Below are 20,956 nucleotides of genomic sequence, written 5' to 3' on the forward strand. Positions count from 1 at the left end.
CCTGCAGGCTCCGCCCAGCTGACCACACAAGACCCGCCTCCCTTCCGGTCTCCTCTGCCACTGCCTCCCTGCCTGATGTCCTCCGCTCTTCCTCAACATTCCTATTGCCCCCATTTCTCTCCAAGTGATGGGTCAGGGAGAACAAAGGCCCGGAACAGAGGCTTGTGAAGAGAGGCGAAAGCCCGGGCGGAGCGGTCCGCCGAGACGGCTCTTCAGGCATCGCTCGGGGCAGCCCCGTGGGCGCCCTCACCTGAAGTCCGAGGGGGCCTCGCGCCACCGCTCGGCGCGCTGATTGGCTGTTCGCCGTGCCACGGAAGGAACCCGGATGTGCCCGGGGAGCTGTGTTGGCAGTCCGCGAGCTGAGCTTTGGGCGCTCCTGGGGTCCCGAGGGCCAGGCGGATGGCTCAGGACTGGGCTGGCTTCTCTGAGGAAGAGCTGAGGAGACTAAAGCAGAATAAAGGTAACGTGTCTCTGCCCGCGCATGCGGAGTCTCGAGTCTGTGAAGGACAGGAGGCCTGGCGGGTGGGTGAGGGGGCGTGGGGCCTGGAGCTGCAAGTGGGCGGACAGGGATGGTGGGGCTCCCCAGGTGGGTGTCTTAGCCTCAGAGGCCAGAGAAGCGGGCCTGCAGGATTTCTCTCTAAAGATCCATTTTTTCAGCGATTGAACATTTTCCTGTAGAAAGGGATGAGACTGGGGAGAGGAAGCGAATGGAGAGAGAACTACCCGAATGGCCACTACAGAGAGGATGAGAGCATGAAGAAATAGTTGCAGACTTGGGGTCAGGGTGAATGAAGAGGAGCATTGCATACACAACATCATAATTGTGGTGAACTGACAAAAGCAGTTATTGGGGAAGGGGTCATGAGAGTGAATAAACGCGAAAGTGATTTTGATGATGCATCTGTATCGCCTTTACTTCTGGTTACCAGATGATTTTGCAGTTCTTTCCAGTTCTTGGGAGTCGGCAACCAGAAGGATTTTTAAGAGGTCCGATTTGAAGCACGCGCGTGTATTTGTGTGCACGGGCACAGTACACTCACATGTCTCTACTGCCTTCAGGGGCAGCCAGAATCTGGCGCCCTCCCCCTGGAGCTTTATATATCATTGAATGGGTTTGCTATATATGTTGCTTGTGATTACTTAAGTTTTCCGATACTTGGTAGGAAACGATATAAAACACTCTTGGCCAGAGATTGAAATTTCACAGATATATGTGGTAATCTTGGTAGTGCCCGTTACTTCTGTGAGAACTTTCTGCCACTCGCGGCAACATTAAAAAAAAATTACTTTGTTTAGGGATAAAATTAAATAAATCCTTCCACGTGTATAGTTAGTGAGAAATGTGGATGTAGTGATCCACATTTTGCAACTTTTAGCCCAGACGTGAGAATTATCCAGGGCTGACAAGTGCAAAAGGGAGTAAATTACTAACATGTGATCAGTGTACTTTATATACATTGGGAAAAATTGGGCTGGTCCAGGGGTCTTTTAAAAACTGTATTATAAGTTTATACTATCAGGTGTGTCCGGGTGCTTTTGTCCGGCTGGATGCCTTCAGATTCTTTGGTTATGTGATTTCATTCTCAGTTCACATACCTGTATGTACAAAGTACAGGTGACTTGTTTCTGATTGGACTTTCAAGTCCTGGGTATCAGCTTCTGAATTAGGTGTATTGTCTGGCCCAAGGGCCTCTTCCATCCTTGTCAAGAGGAATGCTAACCTGTCCTGCACCAAAATCCATTGCATTATAAATGTAAAGATGAACAGGGCATCTTTGTCATCAGAGAGCTTGTAGATTAATGAGACAGACTGTAAAATCATGTGGTAATAGATATTACACAGTGGTAGCCATAGAGCAGCCTCATGGTAAGGATGTAATGGGCCCTGGGGCTGTTTTGTGGAGGTTAAATGTTGGCAAGTTAGTTAGCCAGGGCAAAGGTTTGATGTGGGACTCTAATACATTTGTTAATGTATTAAAGTAATTCTGCAGTTTGGATTTGGTTATAATGTGATAAGGAACTAAATATCAAAGCCTGTCATTTGGTGGTAAAATGTGGATATAAAATCTCTTATCTATGACTGCTGTGAGAACAGAGGAAACATCTTTGCATCTCTGTGTAGCCAAAGTGGAACAAAGTGATCAGTGTAAAAACACCAAGTCTTCTTCTACCTTGGGTTTCCCATTTTTAAAGCCTGCAGAAATTGAATCTTCATCACAGCTGTAAAGAATAAAGTTAAATATTCTGGGCAGATGTGATTGGTTGCCAACAAAAATAAGGACAGGGTGCTTTTGAAAGACTTGAGTGCACATGTAGTCAAGAATGTTCTTAGCCATCTTGTTTATAATATTCAAAAGTTAAAAACAAACCAATTGTCTGCTTACAGGTGAGAGGATAAATAATTTGTGCTCGTTAGTGAGATTCTATTGGCCACATTCATTAAGTTATAAATTACATAAATATGTGCAAAAGGAGCAAGTTGCAGCTGAGTAGATACAGTCTAATAGAGTTTATCTGAACAAAATTATGTGAATCAGGTGCATATTAAGATGTTATATCTGGGGCTGGAGAGATGGCTCAGAGGTTAAGAGCACTGACTGCTCTTCCAGAGGTCCTGAGTTCAATTCCCAGCAACCACATGGTGGCTCACAACCATCTGTAATGAGATCTGGTGCCCTCTTCTGACCTGAAGTCATACATGCTGTATACATAATAAATAAATAAATCTTTAAAAAAAAAAAAAAAGATGTTATATCTGAAGAATATCAAAGGAATGAAGCACAGAATTCTGATTGGTAGAGAGGCAAGGGGGATGTGATCAGGGAGGGAAAAATACGTACAGCAGTATTGGTAATTAAGAAATCGGGCTAAATAGTTTAAATTGAAGCCAGAAAAAAACTTTAACATAACCAGTTTAAAATAATGAGGGTTTATTTTTCAGTTTAGTGTCATGTATAACGTGAGTTGCCAGGTGAAGCTGATACACAGTCATTCCGCACTGACTTTTGATGCTGTCACATGGGAGTTATTTGGGGCAGGAAGAAAAGAAGATTGGAAATTGAACATAGGTAATTAAATGCTTTCACCAGCAAATAACTTTAATAAAAGTAAGTCGTAATTTTAGGGACTAGAATGTATCTGAAATGGGGGGGTGTATGTCAACTACAGTCATTGACATCTTAAACTTAATTATTTTTAGTCATACAGATTGGAAGAGTGTATAACATACATACACACATATGCACTCATATGTATATATGTGTGTATATACATGCATATGTATAAATGTACATATAAATATGATCCGTGGTTGATTTCATATGTAAAAAAAATGGAAGAATGCAGTGCAACCATGCTCTGCCAGTTTTAAGATAAATATTTATTCCTGTGTGTTCTTTATTAGTCATTGGTTTATTTTATTTATGTATGTGTATGGGCCCTTTTGCCTTGGCCATAGCATGGGCATGGCAGTCAGAGAATGTCTTGTAGGAGTCAGTTCACTCCTTCTACCATGTGGGTCCTAGGGACCAGAACTCCAGTCTTCAGGCTTGGTGAAAAGTGCCAATACCTGCTCAGCCATCTCACCCACTGCCTTTATTCTTGATGTCAGTATTCACTCTAGTTCCTTTGTTCCTATTTATTAATTTCCTTGCTAGTCTAAACATTTATACTCTGATACAAAAGCTTTTTAAAACAATTTTACCAAATTTCAGGGAATAGGAATTTGGTTAGAATTGCATTGAATCTTTGGAGGTATTTGATATCATATAATTAACCCACATAAGGTGGTATGTGATTCCATTTATTTATATCATTTATAATAGCTTGTAATAAATTTTAGGATTTTTCTCCCATACAAAATGTTTTCTGTTGTTAGAGTTTTATTCCCTGAATGTGTGACCATTTCTGGTATTGTCTCTCTTTAATTATGTTATCAATTCTTGGGTAGTAGTGTGCGAATAATACAAACTAAAAGAAACAATAGAGATCTCAAAAACAAGGACTGTGAATAGATGCTAGCCATCAACAACTAGCAGCACATTAAAAATCAAAAGCACAGTGAGGGACCACCTTATGCTCTCTTGATTGCTGGAAGTCAAAACATTAAACAACACTTGTGTTAAAGTGGATTCTTACACACTGCTGGACGAAATGTGTTTTGGAAAGCAGTCTCACATCTAATGTTATACTTGATCACCCAGTACTTTGGAGGTAATATCCAAGGCAAAAATTAGTGCATAAGGAAGTGTATCAGCCGGGTTCACAGAAGTGAAATCTGAAACCAACTTAAGTGTTCCTAGGGAAGAAGATGAGTAAACTCTGGTTTTGTCACTCTGTGGAATGATTCAGCACTTGAATGACTGTAACAGTGTCAATAGTGTAGTGAACATTGTCAATATGATACTTAGGAAAAAAACTGTTACAATATACTTTTTGTAAAATGAATACTTTTTAGAAATATTTGTAGACTGATAAAGGAAATGATCAACATGTGATTCAAGTGATATTGAAGACAGGGATGGGAGAGTAGGGCTTAAGTACAAGATATTGAGTAGATCTCACAAATGTAGCCTGTTGGCTAAATTACACACACATGAAAAAATATTTGGGAGCTGGAGAGAAGACTCAGCAGTTAAAGATCTGAGATCCAGAAGATCCTGGTTCAGTTTCCAGCATCCACTTGGCAGCTCACAACCTTAAGTAGCTAAGGTTCCTTGGGATCTATCGGCCCCTTCTGGCTTCTCGGGTCACTACATGTACATTCTGTTCTTAGATGCAAAGAAAACACTTATACATAAAATAAAATCTTTAAAGAGATTTGACTTTCCAGGATTTTTTCTCTTTCTGCTTTTGATTATCCAATTTTAAAATGTTGATAGTAATGATAATTGTCAGTATTGTTTACAAAACTAACATCAGAATTGTCTACAAATCTAACATCAGTGTTGTCTACAAAACTACCATCAGTGTTGTCTACAAAAATAACCTGTGGTTGTTGGCTTTGCTTTTTGATTTGTGTTGCTTTATGGTTCTGAGGATTGAACCCAGAGCCTTATAATGTTGCTTCCCCTCTGAGCTGCATCCTTAGCCTGGCCTTTAGCTGGAACATGCCACTGAAGATTAAAAGTTTCTTTCCACTGTAGCATAATCTAGATTTTAATGATTGATTGATAGAGTTCCCTGCATTTAAAATCCCAATTTGTATAAAACTGATATTTAGGAGCTGGGGCCAGAGCTAAGTGGTTGAGCACTTGCTTGGCATGTGCTAGGTCCTGGGTTCAGTCCAGGACCACAGAAAAAATACAAGTAGAAATATTTTTTAAGTACCTCTTTTTAATTGAAAATCCAAGTGTCTGGCTGTATTGACTGAAGTTGCTTTAATGATAGCAGCTGACTAGAAGTGACTGGGGCTAGTCCTCATTTGCACTAGATCTCTGCTCCTTGGTGGGTCCTAGTTTTGATTATTTATTTAGCGTTTCCAGTACATAGAACTTAAACAGCGTGTTCTATTTTTACATGTCCTGAATTGTTTGTTTATTGTTAGTGGAAAGTGAATCATTCTAAGCCTTATATCTATGCCTTGTAAAAATATAAAGTAAAATAGACATAGTTGAATTACAAAGGAACTATTGATTATTCAGTTAATGTTTACACAAAACAGCCTCAGTGATATTTTCTGATGGTGTAAATACGAACAATAACCAACAATAAGTTTCTGTTGCAAGATAGAGGAGGGTACTTGGTTTCTGAGAAAGTCCGTGTGTTAGTTCTTTTTCTTGTGGCTGTGATAAAAGCACCTGAAGGAAGAAGTGTGTTGGCTGACATTGGAGAGGACTGTCCATTGTGGTGGAGAGTCCTGGAGGCAGAGTTCAGGGGAACTGGCTTTGTCGCCTCCGAAAACAGAGAACAAGAATGCCGTGTGCCACTCACTTTCTCCTTTTTGTATACTCCAGGAGATCAACCCAGGGGATGGTGTCACTCACAATGGGTGGGTCATTCCACCTCCAGTAATCTTCTCAAGATAATCCTCCCCATGCATGCCCATAGCTCCAAGTGATTCTAAATCTCAACTTAACCAACACAGTCCACAGTTTTGATATGACCTCTGTCGTCTTGAAAAACATTTTCCATGCATGTCTCATTCTTGACTTGCCTCCGGGGGTTACGTACAGCAGATAGTTACAACTAGTATGGCAGATGTCGAGTCCAGTGAACTAGACTGAAGCCAAGCTAATGACTGCAGCATTTTCGGCTCCACTTTGGAAAGTTTAAGTTAATAAACCTGTACTTCAGAGGTCAGTGTGTAGAATTTAAACATCATAGTTGACAAGGTTTTTTGTTTGTTTGGTGTTTGTTTTCTTGTAGTGCTGGGGATTGAACACAGGGCTTTGTAAATTCTAGGCAAATGCTATACCACTGTGTGGCATGCCCAGTCTTAAAAGTCCTATATAAATTGTTCACTTGTAAGGAATAATAATTTTATACAGTGCAATTTTGTAGATCATATTAAATGTAGTATGAGAGTGAAATTCCCCAATTATCTGCCCTAAGGGTTTAATCTTGGTTCAAATATTTCTCCCAAAAGGAGCATTGTTATTTCATTTGTGCTTTAAAAAAAAAATTCCTATAATTGTTTTATCTTTCTCTGTTGCTTGCTTCAGGATGCTGTTAAAATTAGTTTGAATGCATCAATTAGAACTTATCTGGTCTGTGGTGAATATGCCTTTGATTGATCTGTAAGCTAAAACTGGTAGAAGTAGCATTGTTCTAAGATGTAAAGCTAAGGGAAGGGCATCTCATTTGAAAACAGCCATTAGTTGTTTCTGCACAACAGGGAAAATAATGAATCGAGCCAACAGTAACAATATTTCAGAGAATTCAGTTGGCTCACTATTTCATTGAAATTAATCAGTTCTTTCATAGTCCTCAAGTTGAAATGAAAACTTGGCCTTGTGTTGCTCAGGCCTGCTTCAGTGAAATAGATTTCCTACAAAGATGAATTGAGAGATAGGCTGTTTTTTGTTAAATATGAATTGTATGAACAGAAGAACTGTTGAACCAGGAAAATGGTTGATTTTTTTTTTCCTGGGCTTTCAAAATAGAGGATGGGTCCTCTCAAATGACAAAATGTAATGCCACTGCTTTATATTTTTAGAGAAATTATCATTATTTGCTGTTCACACAAGGACTCTTCATTTGCTCTCTTTTATGTAGATCTGTTTGAACCCCAGCGCCGTCTCCCTGTGAAGAAAACTCGACAGCAGCTTCAGCGAGAAAAAGCCCTTCTAGAGCAGAGCCAAAAACTTGGTCTTCAAGATGCATCAGCCTCATTACCTCCGGAGCAGCTGCTCTCTGCACCCACACAGAAAGTTACCAATCAGAAACCGCGTCCTTCACCGGCTGTCTCTAGTCCTCTCACACCCGCCTCTTCCACAGGCAATGGAAAGCCACAAGGTATTGAAAGTCAGCCACAGGAACCAGGACTTCAGAATTCCCAGGATGGTCACAGAAATGCCGAGGTTCTAACTCCAAAGCCAAATTGCAAAGTGGAGAAAAAGAAAATGGAATTGTTAGTAAGTCTATGAGACTTTTCATTTTTTTTCCCCAGGGACTGGGAAGAAATATAATTTGTTGATTTTTTTTTTCTTTTGCCTAGAAATGAAATCAGTAAATTATTGAAAGGAATCAACCACCTAAATATATTATGAGCTAAATATTTTGTCTTGTCATTTACTCTTTACAATAGTCTTATAATACATGCTTATTGTTTTCACCTTATAGAGGAGTTATTTAGGACTTAGAGAAGATGTTGTTTTCTTAACACTAGACATGGCACATTCCTATAAGCCTGGCCCTTGTGCAAAGGGAGGAGCTCTCAAGCCTGACGTCAGAGTAATCTACAGAGTGAGTTCCAGGCTAACCTGAGCAGTATAGCAAGAACCTCTCTCAATTTTACACACACACACACACACACACACACACACACACACACACACACACAGAGGCAGGGGACTATCTTCCTAAAGCTAACATACACAGCCCGTAAGTAATAGAGTTGAGATATCTCTGTATTAGAATCTATATAGTTTAGCTCCACCTATATAGAGATTTCCATTTCCTAGCTTTTTAATTCCCAGTAATGGAAAGAAAAGATGACATTTTGTTTTGTTTTGTTTTTGTTTTTCCTTTTCTGACTTTTTTCAAAGTATCTTATGTTAAGATATAGTCCTCATCTCTGCTGATTTTGTGTCATGCGAGTCCTGCCTACCACAGCTTTATGACATAATTCATTTTGATGAGATATATAAAATCACATGAATTAAGTTTGTTTGCTTGTTTTTTCCGTTTGTTTTATAGCAGAGCCTTACTATATAGCTCAGGAAGGCTTTGAATTTGTGATTGAGATGGACAACTTAGATGAGATGTCATTAGGAATATTATTGGTTTTTAGATACTCAGGGACATCCGTGGGAGACAGTAATTCAAGGGACCATTGATATTCAAAGGAAGAATCCTGATATGATGAGCTTGGGAAAGGAGAGCCAGATCCTTCAGGGTTCTATGATGACATCTTGGTTTGCTGAGCGACGCAAAGACTATAAAGAACAGTAGAGAAATAAAAGGCAGCAAGGATAACAGGAATCCTGCTTCCTAGTGTAGCATCATACCAGAGCCCCAGGGGAAAATCTCCTGGTCAAGGTAGTGATTAGAAAAACGCTGAGTGTCTGTGTGCAGTTTAGGAGGGAACCAGGTGAACCAGGCCTGTGGAGCGGAAACCATGAGAAATGGCTGGTGCCAACCATAAGGGGGATGCTGTAAGGACAAACAAAGGGCAGGTTTAGAATGGTTGCTAGGTGTGTGGGTAAAGACATTGGATGGGCTGGATAGTGCCAGCAGAAGGAACGGCTTTGCTGCGACAGTATTTGTGTCGATAGCTTCATGACTATGGGAATATTCGTGCGCCTGCTTTTAGAACTGGACATGTTAGAAGCTATAGTACATGCTTTCAGTATCTGATTTCTGTGTGAGTGTAGTCCCTTTACTGAAGCTCAGACGACGACTCATTTAAAATTGTTGAAGAGTTGGAGATAAAGAACTCAGCAGGTTGCATTATATGTATTTGTACATACATATATGTGTATGTAATGATAAGGGCTGTCAACTTGAGGGGGGATATGGGAGGTGTTGGAGGAAAGGGAAGGGGAAAGTGATGTAATTGTTTCAATTAAAAACCTATTTCAAGCCGGGCGGTGGTGGCGCACGCCTTTAATCCCAGTACTCGGGAGGCAGAGGCAAGCGGATCTCTGTGAGTTCGAGGCCAGCCTGGGCTACCAAGTGAGTCCCAGGAAAGGCGCAAAGCTACACAGAGAAACCCTGTCTCGAAAAAATCAAAAAAAAACAAAACAAAACAAAAAAAAACAACCCTATTTTAAATACAGAGTTGGAGAAAGGTGAAAGAAAAAAAGAAGAAAAAATGTAGTAAACAAGCACTGGCTGTTACCTTAAGATGTTAAGGAAGTCCAGACCTTATTCATAGAGAAAATTCTAAAAGGTAGAACATGACATCAACCTCAGACCAATATACTTTGACTTCCATTTTACATATGTTACTATCCACACACACATTTCTTTGTAGTCCTAAAAGAGTGTCACAGTACTTGAGCTTCCAGTTTGTGGGTTTCTAGATTATCCGCATATATAGATTTCAAAGCTCCAATTTATGGAAGCCTCTTTACTTCAGATGGTGGGCTTTGTTCTTATTAGAACAGAATAATGAGCTGCAGATGGATTTCTTTTAAAGGGATTTTGAAAGAAAATATATGTAACCTGCCTGATTAAATTTTATGCATAGGAGATAGACTGGTAAGGTGTGGGGCTGGGTAATAGTCTTTTTCATAAATTCATTTTTGTGCCTTTTTTTTCCCCCAGGCAAGAAAAATCTCGCTGGGAAGTCCTCCAACAGGAACAGCGACTAATGGAAGAGAAAAATAAACGTAAGAAAGCCCTTTTGGCTCAAGCCATTGCAGAAAGGTGAGGCATCTGGATCAGGGGTGTGACCCATAGTCATCTCTTAGAGCTTCTGTTTATTTTCCCATGCCTTACTCCATAAACCCATACTTCCATTGCAACTCTTACAAGACAAATTATGCTTGAAATGATACTGAAGTTCTAGTTTCACCTTTTAGGGAGGATTTTTTTTAAGTAATGAATCATAATGTGTTTGTGGTGAGGGCTGCAAGGGAAGAACTGTTAACACAGTCACGGGGCCATCAGTGTGCGTGTGTGTGTGTGTGTGTGTGTGTGTGTGTGTGTGTGTGTGTGTGTGTGTGGTGTGCGTGTGCGTGCAGCAAGTGCAGGTTTTAATTTGATGGGGAATAGTGTTAACATCTAGCACATAGAGGGGTAAGTGCTGTATAGAACTGACTGACACTGTCGTAACCTTGGATTGTGTTCCTCACTGGCGTGTTTCTTGAGTAAGTTACTGTGTTTTCTTGGTAACTTGCAGCAGCCATCATGTAGCCTGTGTGAGGTTTGATTTTCCCCACACCTTCAGTGTTAAGTAATGGTGTCAGGACTCCCTTCTCATGTGCTGTGTCATACTGGCCCCAAACTGCAGCATTGCCCAGGTTTGAGTTGGTATTTCTGATTCTCCTGTGGTCTTAACCCGTGTCAATCAAGTAGCGATTGAACTGAAAGCAAGCAAATCTTCAATGACATGTTGCTTTGAAGACCTCCAAATAGGAGTGGTGGGGCGTGCCTGCAGTTCCAGTACTCTCAAGACTGAGGCAGGAAGATTGGCCTAAGCTCAAGCTCAGACTAGGCTGCACAACTGTATAGCAAGATCCTGTGTTAAACTGTGATGGCTTGAGGTTTAAATTGATGGAAGGGCAGAAGAGGTGAGAGCAAGATAGGTAGATATGAAAATAATTCAGAGAGAGAAACATTTTCGAACAACTCATGAAGTATAATAGAGATGCAAATCACAGGTTGGCTTATATTTCAAGAAAAAGAACAAAATATAAAAGAATAATACCGTCTTTTTCCCCACAAGTGATTGATGACACTTTCAGAAAGGATTTTCTTAGTCTTTCCTAAGAGTGGGGACTGTTTATTGGGGATTTTACAAAAGAACTTAGATATGTTAGCTTGCTGGAGTGCTGCAGACCTGGAATCCTGGCCCCAGGAGAATTGTGAGTGCAAAGCCAGCCTGAGCCGTGTTCCCCGTCTTCAAAAGAATGTATAGTGTCCATGCTTCTCTGCTGTTGCTTTAAGACAGAGTAACGTGGAAAGAGACGGAAATGAAGGGAACTGCAGCGTGCGTCTGTTGTTAATGAATGACATGAAGTAAGACTTGGCTGCTTAGAGAATGTGGACTGAAGGGAAGATGAAAGGCTAAGACAGTGAAGTCAGGAGTGTAAGCTGGACTGCAGTGGTGCCACTGGGGACAGGTTCTGCTCCCCAGAGCATGTGTGAAATTCTGAATGGGTGATTTCGTGGTTAAAGGTTCACTTTTGTGTGTGTTACCCTCTTTCTGAAGTGTATGTGTGCTTGGGTAGGATGACACTTTTGTGTGTGTTACCCTCTTTCTGAAGTGTATGTGTGCTTGGGTAGGATGACACTTTTGTGTGTGTTACCCTCTTTCTGAAGTGTATGTGTGCTTGGGTAGGATGACACTTTTGTGTGTGTTACCCTCTTTCTGAAGTGTATGTGTACTTGGGTAGGATGATGCTTTTGTATGTGTTACCCTCTTTCTGAAGTGTATGTGTACTTGGGTAGGATGACACTTTTGTGTGTGTTACCCTCTTTCTGAAGTATATGTGTACTTGAGTAGGATGATGCTTTTGTATGTGTTACCCTGTTTCAGAGGTATATTGTACTTGGGTGAAATAAATGATTGAGTGGGGTGTGCTTTTCAACAGAAGAAAATCTGAGTTCCACGGATAATTTTAAGGTTCTGTATACAGTTTTCCTAGGAAACAAGATGAGACTAAAGGAATTGAAATCATAGATGTTTTCAGAATGGAACCCGGGGTTTGGAAAGCTATGTTGGATACTCTAATGTAAAGAGAATATTAACCTGTTCTTTCAGGACTTTTTCTTAGAGAATGGATGTAAGTCCACAAATGAAGTGTTCAGCAGAAACTTTTATAAAAATCTTAATTTTTACTTTGTTCATGAAAATGGTATGTACTAATAGAAAGTTTAGAAAAACAAGGTGATAAGATCATTTATTTTTTGTCAACTATGATTTTTTTTCTAAGTTTTGAAAAGGATATCATGAACTATATGCACAATTACCATGCCTTTCCATTTATATCATGTCTGGAAATGTGGTCTTAAAGTGTTTGCCTCCAACTCACATTCCTGGTTTTCCAGATCTAAAAGGACTCAAGCAGAGACCATAAAACTCAAGAGGATCCAGAAGGAGTTGCAGGCCTTAGACGACATGGTGTCTGCTGACATTGGAATCCTCAGGAACAGAATTGACCAAGCCAGCCTAGAGTATTCCTATGCACGGTGGGTAGGATAGCGAGGTCTGAAGAGTCTGGCAGCATGAGTCGTATCTGATGCTAGCTATGCTGGTGGGTTTTATGTATAGCTCCAGTAAAGTCTCACGAGAATGCCATTAGTAATGTGCAAATTCAAGTGGCCGCCAGTGCTATGGCTTGACCTTGTTGAAATTCCTCTTACCACATTTTCTGAATTACTCGTTTGCATTTTAGTGTTTCCCAATTAATCTTCAGCTATTTAACGTTTGTGACCCTGAGTATTTCAGATCTAACAAATTATATGCCTGATTAGCTCACTGTAGAACTATATGGTTCTAACACCAAGTCTATGTCCTTCCATAATTTTGATTCTTTGATATTGCCTTTATGGAATTGGGGCCAAATTCTCACCTTGTTATGAAAGTAAGAAAATTAGTTTATTTTGAAAATACTTTTGAATATAGGCTAAGAATGGTGGTGATACATGCTTATATTATATTCCCAGCATGCAAGAGACTGAAGTAGGAGGATCACTGTAAGTTCAAGCCAGCCTGGGGTACAAGAAGAATTCAGTTTATGAGTAGAAAGAAAAAAATTCTTGTGGATATATTTTCTTAAATATCTTCTAAGTACTGTGAAGCTTGTTTTTCCTTGTTTGGTTATACTTTGTACAGAATGGTCTGCTATCACATGCTTCCTTGGTTTCAACTGTTGGCATTTTTATAAAAGAAGAAGACACTGGAATATTTTTAAAGTGAATAAGCACATGTAAAGAATTACATGGGCTTTGCAAACAGATAAAAGGGCAAAAAAAAAAAAAAAATGCCCCGTTTCAGGGTTCTCAGTCCCTGCACTGTTTCTTTAATCATCCCAGTTTGTGTGTTCTTCACAAGGGAGTGCTGTGCTAATGACTCAGCTTTGTATCTTCTTCTGTAACACTAGAAATCAATCAGAATGCTTCATTAGTCTCGGGTAAACCACAACATCAGAATGTTTATAGAACAATTTCATAAAGCGGAAATGCATGGTGCTAGTTTTAATTCACTGTTTAGTGTTTAAAAGAGGCCTGTGGTTGTCCTTGTGATTTGGGTAATTGTCGTTTGCTCATATGCTATGAATGGGTTGCCCTTATTAGTGGACAGCCTAAATGAATGCCATCAGTAGTGATAACCAGAAGTTTCCCATTTCTGTTACTGTTAAGGAGGCCACTAGGATTTTATTACACATAGACTCAGCCTTGACTGTCAGCACATCTTATTCTCTGTAACTGAGTTGGCCACCTCTGCAGCCTCTTGTGGATTGTTCATAACATCTCATAGTCCTGGGTGCAGCAGGAAAAGTCTAATTGTGGGGGTTTTATTTAATTATTTCTTGTATTTTTTAAGATTATAATATAGTTACATCATTTTTCCTTTCCTCAAACCCTCCCATATCCCTCTCCTTGCTATTTTTCAAATTAATGGCCTCTGCTTTTCAATTGTTATTGTGTGTGTGTGTGTGTGTGTGTATGTGTGTGTGTGTGTATTCCTAAATGCATAAATACAATCTGCTCAGTCTATGCTTTACTTCTATCCTAAGTAGGCTGCAGAAAGATGTTCTTTTACGATGGATATTAGGTAGGAAATGTTGGCTTTAGCTTTCAAAAACTATAGATAAGGTAGATTACTATTTTTTACTGAAACTTACACAGAGAATTCTTATGCAGTAAAAGTGTTTCACATCATATATTTTTATTTCATATGTTTAATAAGCTAGAGATAGCACTTTTACCTGGTGCTGTTACTGACATAACTGTACGAATGGATGCCGATGTGTGAGGCCCTTTTTCAAAGGCTAAGTCTGAAGGTAATCGGAGAAGCCGTAGACAGCCCTAACTGGAATTAGGGTTGTGTCTTGTTCATTCATAAGATTTCTACACAATTTTCTAAATTTGTACTTATGGTTATTGAGCAATTATAGATATTGAAATGAGGAATTGTATGTGGAAATTGCATCTCCTTTTTATTCTTAGAAATCCACTCTCACTCATTGATTCATGAGATTGAAGAAGAAGTTGATGTGAACAGACCATTCTGAGCACTGATAGTTCACTTGCCTGATCATTTTTACTACTTAGACTCCAGGCTATGACTCTGCATTGTTTAGTTTCCTAGGACTATCATAACAAATTACCACAAGCTGTATGCTTTAAAACATCAAAAGGGTCTCATCTTACATTTCTGGAGACTAGAAACCTGATGTTAGCAGGGGTATAGGGGCATGATTCTAAGAGACCCTGTGGTTCAATTTCTTACCCTTTCCGACCTCAGATGTCTATACCTATTCCTGGACTTGGGGCCACAGTTCTGAATCCTGTGTCTTCAGTCACATGTTTTCTCCTATCTCCACATTTCCTCTGCCCTTTCTTATCACAAGTTCCTGGAACCACTCGAATTCAGAATACCTCCTCTTAAAGCCCTCGATCACATTTGTTATCCTAGAAACTAACTTCTAAAGTTCCACAGATTGAAAACTAATATTTTGGGGAATATTTGAATATGCCCAGCAGCATCAAAATGCCTTTCTCTGTCAATTTCCTCTATTTCCAATATATGCATTTTAAAAAATTGCTCAGTTGTATTCAGTGAAAACTAAGAAGAACTAAGATGACAGTAATACACATTCTTGAGGAGACATACTCCCTGAACAAAGACCAGGGAATTAATAGATCAGTTGTTCCACTGTCACATCATCTTTTTACATCAATCTTCGTTTTCTTATTATTTTAGTCTTTATCATAGATAAGAATGAAAACTTCCTATGGTGATGGGATAGCAAAGTGTTTAAAAATAGAGGGAGACTATCTCTTAGATCCTGTTTTATTAACCAAAGATTCTTCTGTGCCTCAGAAATTCTGAGAAAGGATAAAAATCACATGTTAATTCATACAGACAGTTGAACTTTTCAGCAGATGGTCCTGTAAGCTAAAAGTGGAACCTAATGGTGTAGAAAGGGTTAAATATTGAGGTGTTTTTTTTTAAACCATCAAAATACCAAGACTAAGAGACAGTTTCTAAAACCTTTAAATAACATTAAATCACTCAGTGTCCCCTTAAAATAACAAAACAATTCTCTAATTACATTTCCAGTTCAATGTGTCTTACTGGCTTGTGTATAATGATCTTATTCTCTTTCAGAGTACCCATCCTACCCAGATTCAGTATGAACGACAAGACCCCTAGACTAATCAAGTAGTTTGTGAAACTAATCAATATTTTAAACATCAGTCACTCTGTAGGAGAATATATGTGCATGTTTTAGGCCAGAAAGATTTTAAATAAATAAACAAAATATAGAATCTTAAGTGATATATCTGGGATGAACTCAGATCAGTAGAAACCTAGGGACTTGACTGCAAATGTTAACTTCAATTCAGCGTTCATGAACCCAGTCCAATCTCTGCTAACTGGGGGAGCAGAGGTGGAGAGTGGGGGTAGGGACAGACCTGGAGAGAAGAGAATGTTGGGAAAAGACTAAGGTATTCATATATCTACAGTGTCAGACCTCTTGACTTTCATAAGCAACTTATGTTACCTTGGGTAACATAACTTACGTTAATTTGGGTGCTCTGAAGGGGAAGTTGTTTTTCAGGCACTAGGAAGGATTCTTAGACTGTTCATACTGCTGACTGTCCAGCCAGATGTCTATGTGGCTCTGTTAATGTCATTGTTTTACAGATAGACCCAAGACTGAGTTGCAGTAACCACCAGAGTTACTGTACTGGTTTTTGGTCTTTGCATGCCCTCTTCTCCAACCCCTTCTGCAGAAATCCAAGTATTTCACTCCAGATGTTGACCCTGGTGGTACATCTAGTTAGACCAAGATTTATGTCCTCTCCAGGCCATTTCCTTCACAGGCTAAATAGTGGTTCATGACCAATGACATTAAGAATTCCATGTAAACTGAGAAGAGTGAGGGTTATCCATGTTCTTGCTGGATATGGAAAATCCAGTGGAATGAATCTGATGGAGAGCCACAGCTGATACCCTTTTTGGCCTGCGGCTGGGAAGGAGAGTTCAGGTAGAAGTGGTGTGGCTTATGACTGTGGAGAATAGCCTGTGGTTCTGGTGACTTGCCCTTGACACTGCTCCTTAGATCCTGCAGTCCAATTCCTTTTCTCTCCCTTAGCTAGCTTGGCTAGATCGTTGTGCATCCGAGGCCAAGAAGGTATACAGGTGGACAAGAGGACAGGTTTGAGCCTTCAGTTCTCTGCATTCAAAGTCTTTTATAGTTTTCACTGTGTGTCATTCCAAGATAGTCTCACATTAGGAGGTAGGGTTCTGTCTTATTTTCTGTAAGTTATACATATTGCATACTGCATATTAGAATCAGTGAAGTTAAATCAGTAGGCCATCACAACTGGTCAGCCAATAGGGCCTTCACAAATATTATTGCTACTTAAATTGAACTAGTTGATAAATTGGAATTTTTCTTTCAGGAGAGGAAGAAACTGACTTTGTTTTAAAGAAAAGTAACACATGTACAAAGTGAAGATATGACAACCTTACTGAGAGCAATCTAATGTGAGGGGATAGGGGAGATTACAGGGTGGTTCTCCCTATAGTTACCTTTCTTCACAGGAGACTGGCAGCACTCATCCATGCCGCTTATACCTGTGCAGATATACAGTGATCTGCCCTCCCCCCTCCCTTCCTTCCATTTCCTTTCCCTCCTCCTCATATATGCTAGGCAAGTTCTCTACCATTGAGCTATGTTCTCAGACTATAAAACCTCTTTTACATGTAACAATAGTCTGTTATGTGGAATGAAAAGTGACTTAGTCCAGAGATCTTAAACTAGGAGCACTTGTGTGTCTCAGAAAGATGCTGGCAATGTCTAGAGAGATTTTTGGTGTCATGGTTTAGTGTGTGGTTACTAATAGATAACACCAGTGATGCTGTTTAGCAAAATACAACCTACTGGGCAGCTCCTCACAAGAAAGAATTCTATGGCCCAAACTATCAGTATGGGCTTTTGAGAAGCCCTGCCTAAACTGACCCTGGCCTGGCGGTTTCTATTCTTTGTGTTTACTTCTTGCCCGCACTTGGTATCTTTAGCTGGCTATGCTCTGTACTTATTATTGTGGCTGGAGTGCTGTGGATATCACTCTATGTAAATAAAACACTGATGGCCAGTGACCAGGCAGGAAGTATAGGCGGGACAAAGAGAGAGGAGAATTGGGGAAACAGGAAGAAGGAGGAGAGACATGGCAGCCACCGCCAGGAGAAGCAGCATGTAAAGACGCCGGTAAGCCACCAGCTAAGTGGCAAGGTATAGATTTATAAAAATGGGTTAATTTAAGATGTAAGAACAGTTAGCAAGAAGCCTGCCATGGCCATATAGTTTATAAGTAATATAAGCGTCTGAGTGATTATTTTATACGTGGGTTGTGGGACTGCAGGGCTTGGGGAACCTGGAGAGAAGCCCTCCAGCAACAAATGGCACCCAACGTGGGGCGCCAGATATTGGAGAAATTATTTTGGCCACTCCATGTAGTTAAAAGGATATTTATTTAATGGCGTAACTCACAAATTAAGTGAAAGGTAGGTTGCAGGGTCTGGGGAAGGTGTATTACAGTCCAGCGGTGTTCTCTGGAGCTCTGCACAGTCCACCTTCACCGTTCAGCGTCCCGGCACAGAGAGAGCGCTGGCCCATCCAGCTCTCGGGTCTCCAGGCGCCTCCCCTTGCCCCGCCTCGTAGGCATGACAGTTGCCAGAGTCTCAATGGGGGTTGGAACTTCCAGATCCAAGCTGGAATGGCTACCCACTACATACTATGTTCACCCTTCCTTCATTAAAAATATTTATTTCCTAATCTGTTAATTAGGAGATGTGAATTTTCTACTTTTCTCTTGTTTTGCCTGCCATAAATTTAACCAACTGTGTACTTCAAGTTGCTTGTATTAGAGCTAGTTTGTGCTAACTCCTGAGAGCGGGTTCTGGGCATTCAGTGGTGTCACACGTGTAACTTGAAATTAGCCAAAATGGCAGTATTTATACCACATAGCCTGACAAATGCTACAAATCTGAGCTCTCTGTTCTCCCCCTTACCCCAGAGCTAACCTGCCACTAAATGAACTCTCTTGGCCTGCTGTCACTCAAGCACAGCTTTGGAAAGAATCACAGGCAAGAAATTCAAATAAGGATGTTGCAATAGTTGTAGCATCTTAGCCTAGGATATCTTACATGTTGTCAGCTATTAAAGCATTAGTATTCAGAGCTTCATTGTACCTTTCAGTTCCCATTCTTTAGTTTGTTTCTGAGTCTTAGAAAGCTTCCCAATTGAAATGAATGAACAGATCTTTGTATGTGTTCTTACAGGAAGCGGTTTGACAGGGCTGAGGCTGAGTACATTACAGCAAAGTTGGATTTACAGCGCAAAACCGAGACAAAAGAACAGCTCACTGAACACCTCTGTACCATCATCCAGCAGAACGAGCTGCGGAAGGCCAAGAAGCTGGAGGAGCTGATGCAGCAGCTGGACGTACAGGCTGACGAGGAGGCTTTGGAACTGGAGCTGGAGGTTGAACAGTTGCTTCAAGAACAGGAAGCAGAGGCAGGCAAACAAGTGGTTCCTGTAGAGAGGCACTGTCAGCCTGCTGTGGAGAGTGTGTCTGCGGGGGTGGCTGGCGAGAACAAAGAGCCTCAAGAGCAAGCTGCTTCTCCAGAGGCAGACAAGCCGGGCAAGCATTCCAGCCGCCCTCCCCTTAGACCAGACTGCCCAGGTCAGGGAGCCAAGAACTTTTCAGCTGCTGTGGCCACATGAGGGGCTGCTGTTGGTTCAGTTAGCATATCTCTGCAGTCAGTTAGAGCCTATCTCTGATAGAAGTTCTTTAAACCTGTTTGTGTTTGAATCCATGCTTAGTGTTAGTATGTCAACATGTCTGGTCATTCCAAGTCACAGGTCATGACACTTTCTTAGCTAGGGAGTCTTGACTCCTCAGTGTTCCTTCAGTCTTTTTCACTGAGTTAAAATAAGTGACTCAAAGGATGGGCGAGCCTGAGACCCTGGACTTGATCTCCAGCACTACAAAACGAACAAAACAGTAGAAGAAAACTACATAGCTAGAGTGTTAGAGCAGGCAAATTCAGAAAAGCAGAGTGAGAGGTGATGGTCCTCAATACTGGACCAAACTTAACTTGGGAGGAAGTATTGAAACTGCGTGGTCTATTTTATGCAGTCATTAAAAAGACAAAAATTACCATGTACAGAGAGAGGAGAAGAGAAAACCAGATTAAATTACCTCTCTGAACTATTAATTAAATTACCTCTCTGGATACTGTTAGAGTGACTAAATACAACTTGGAAATCACAGCTTATGTAAGGAACTAGACAATTTAAGCCAACATTATTTCCCCTTTAATTTGCCAGTAAATGGTTTCTTGTTTGCACTTGAATTTTGGTTAGTTGATACACATCTGTAAACAAACTGTGTATGTGTAATTTGCTTTTGCCATATTCTGTTTTCCTCAATCAATGAATTGACAGGTAAAATTTAGACAATGAAAATGTTTCTAAAGAGAATATGAAAATGGAAAATCTTATTGTCACTTGATTATCCAACAGTGATGTATCCCCTCCCTAAAAGTCTGTAACATGGGCATTTTATATGTTGAGTATTAATTATCCTATCATAAAGCATTTAAATTGTTGAAGTACTCATTGTCTTAGTACTGTTATAGTTTGTTGAGTTTCTATTTCCTAATACTTGACCACTACATTATGCTATGTGTGAATGTATATATAAATATTTTAGTTTTGCCACAAAATATACCAATATTATCATAAATTATGATCTATTTATCAGAAATTACAAAAATAAAAAATGTTTTCAGTCATAAAAAGGAAGATAATGACAGTTATATCCATAATACATTATAGAAAAGTTGAGGACATCCTATTTTTAAATTGTTTTTTAAGGTATTATCTTCTGATAATAAGGGTGCTTTGTATTTTTCTATGACCTAAGTTGCAAATATAATTTTCCATTACTGACTTTTAAACACAAACATTTACTTAGATAGTATTATTTTTATTTATGAATGACATACATAAAAATTTAAAACTTCATTGCCCAATACAGTCTTATTTTTCTACGGAATAAACAAGTCTGATGTGTTTACAGTATGGTCTTTGATTTCCCTTAAAAAAAGCTTCAAACCTTTTTAATATGTGTTAAATAGCATGTGTGTGTAACACAGACTCACAGAAGAAATGTGCTGCCTACCACACCTGGCACAGCTCTATGCTTCTGTGATATTTTCTACCTATCTCTACCCATAAGGTTCACTGCATCCACCTCCTAACAAGTTTGCTTTAGAACTTCATTGTGTGGTTGTGTGTATGCGTGTGAAATGCTTTCAAATGCGTGCTATAAAAAGTTCCATTGAAAACATTACTTTGACAAAGCATTGTCTCACCCAGCT

At 39.9% G+C, this 20,956-nt stretch overlaps 1 protein-coding gene and 1 pseudogene across 3 annotated transcripts; one reads left to right on the forward strand and one right to left on the reverse strand.

Annotated features, from left to right (window-relative positions):
- The first annotated feature begins 284 nt into the window (after nt 1-284).
- On the forward strand, nt 285-20,652 carry Gorab (golgin, RAB6 interacting). Of its 3 annotated transcripts, none has more exons than XM_028864424.2 (5): nt 286-460; nt 7,216-7,570; nt 9,931-10,032; nt 12,379-12,519; nt 18,851-20,652. In XM_028864424.2, exons 1-5 carry the CDS (start codon nt 400-402, stop codon nt 19,293-19,295), a joined length of 1,104 nt encoding a protein of 367 aa, XP_028720257.1. In that variant the 5' UTR covers nt 286-399; the 3' UTR covers nt 19,296-20,652. The 3 variants fall into 3 exon arrangements, with proteins under 3 accessions (XP_028720258.1, XP_028720257.1, XP_028720259.1); XM_028864426.2 differs by having other exon boundaries at nt 296-460; nt 7,216-7,574; XM_028864425.2 differs by lacking the exon at nt 12,379-12,519 and having other exon boundaries at nt 285-460.
- Nucleotides 1,628-1,735, reverse strand: LOC114690044 (annotated as a pseudogene).
- Nucleotides 20,653-20,956: the final 304 nt, after the last annotated feature.

This window comes from Peromyscus leucopus, chromosome 15 (assembly GCF_004664715.2).
Source record: "Peromyscus leucopus breed LL Stock chromosome 15, UCI_PerLeu_2.1, whole genome shotgun sequence".
In the NCBI taxonomy this organism is placed as follows: Eukaryota; Metazoa; Chordata; class Mammalia; order Rodentia; family Cricetidae; genus Peromyscus; species Peromyscus leucopus.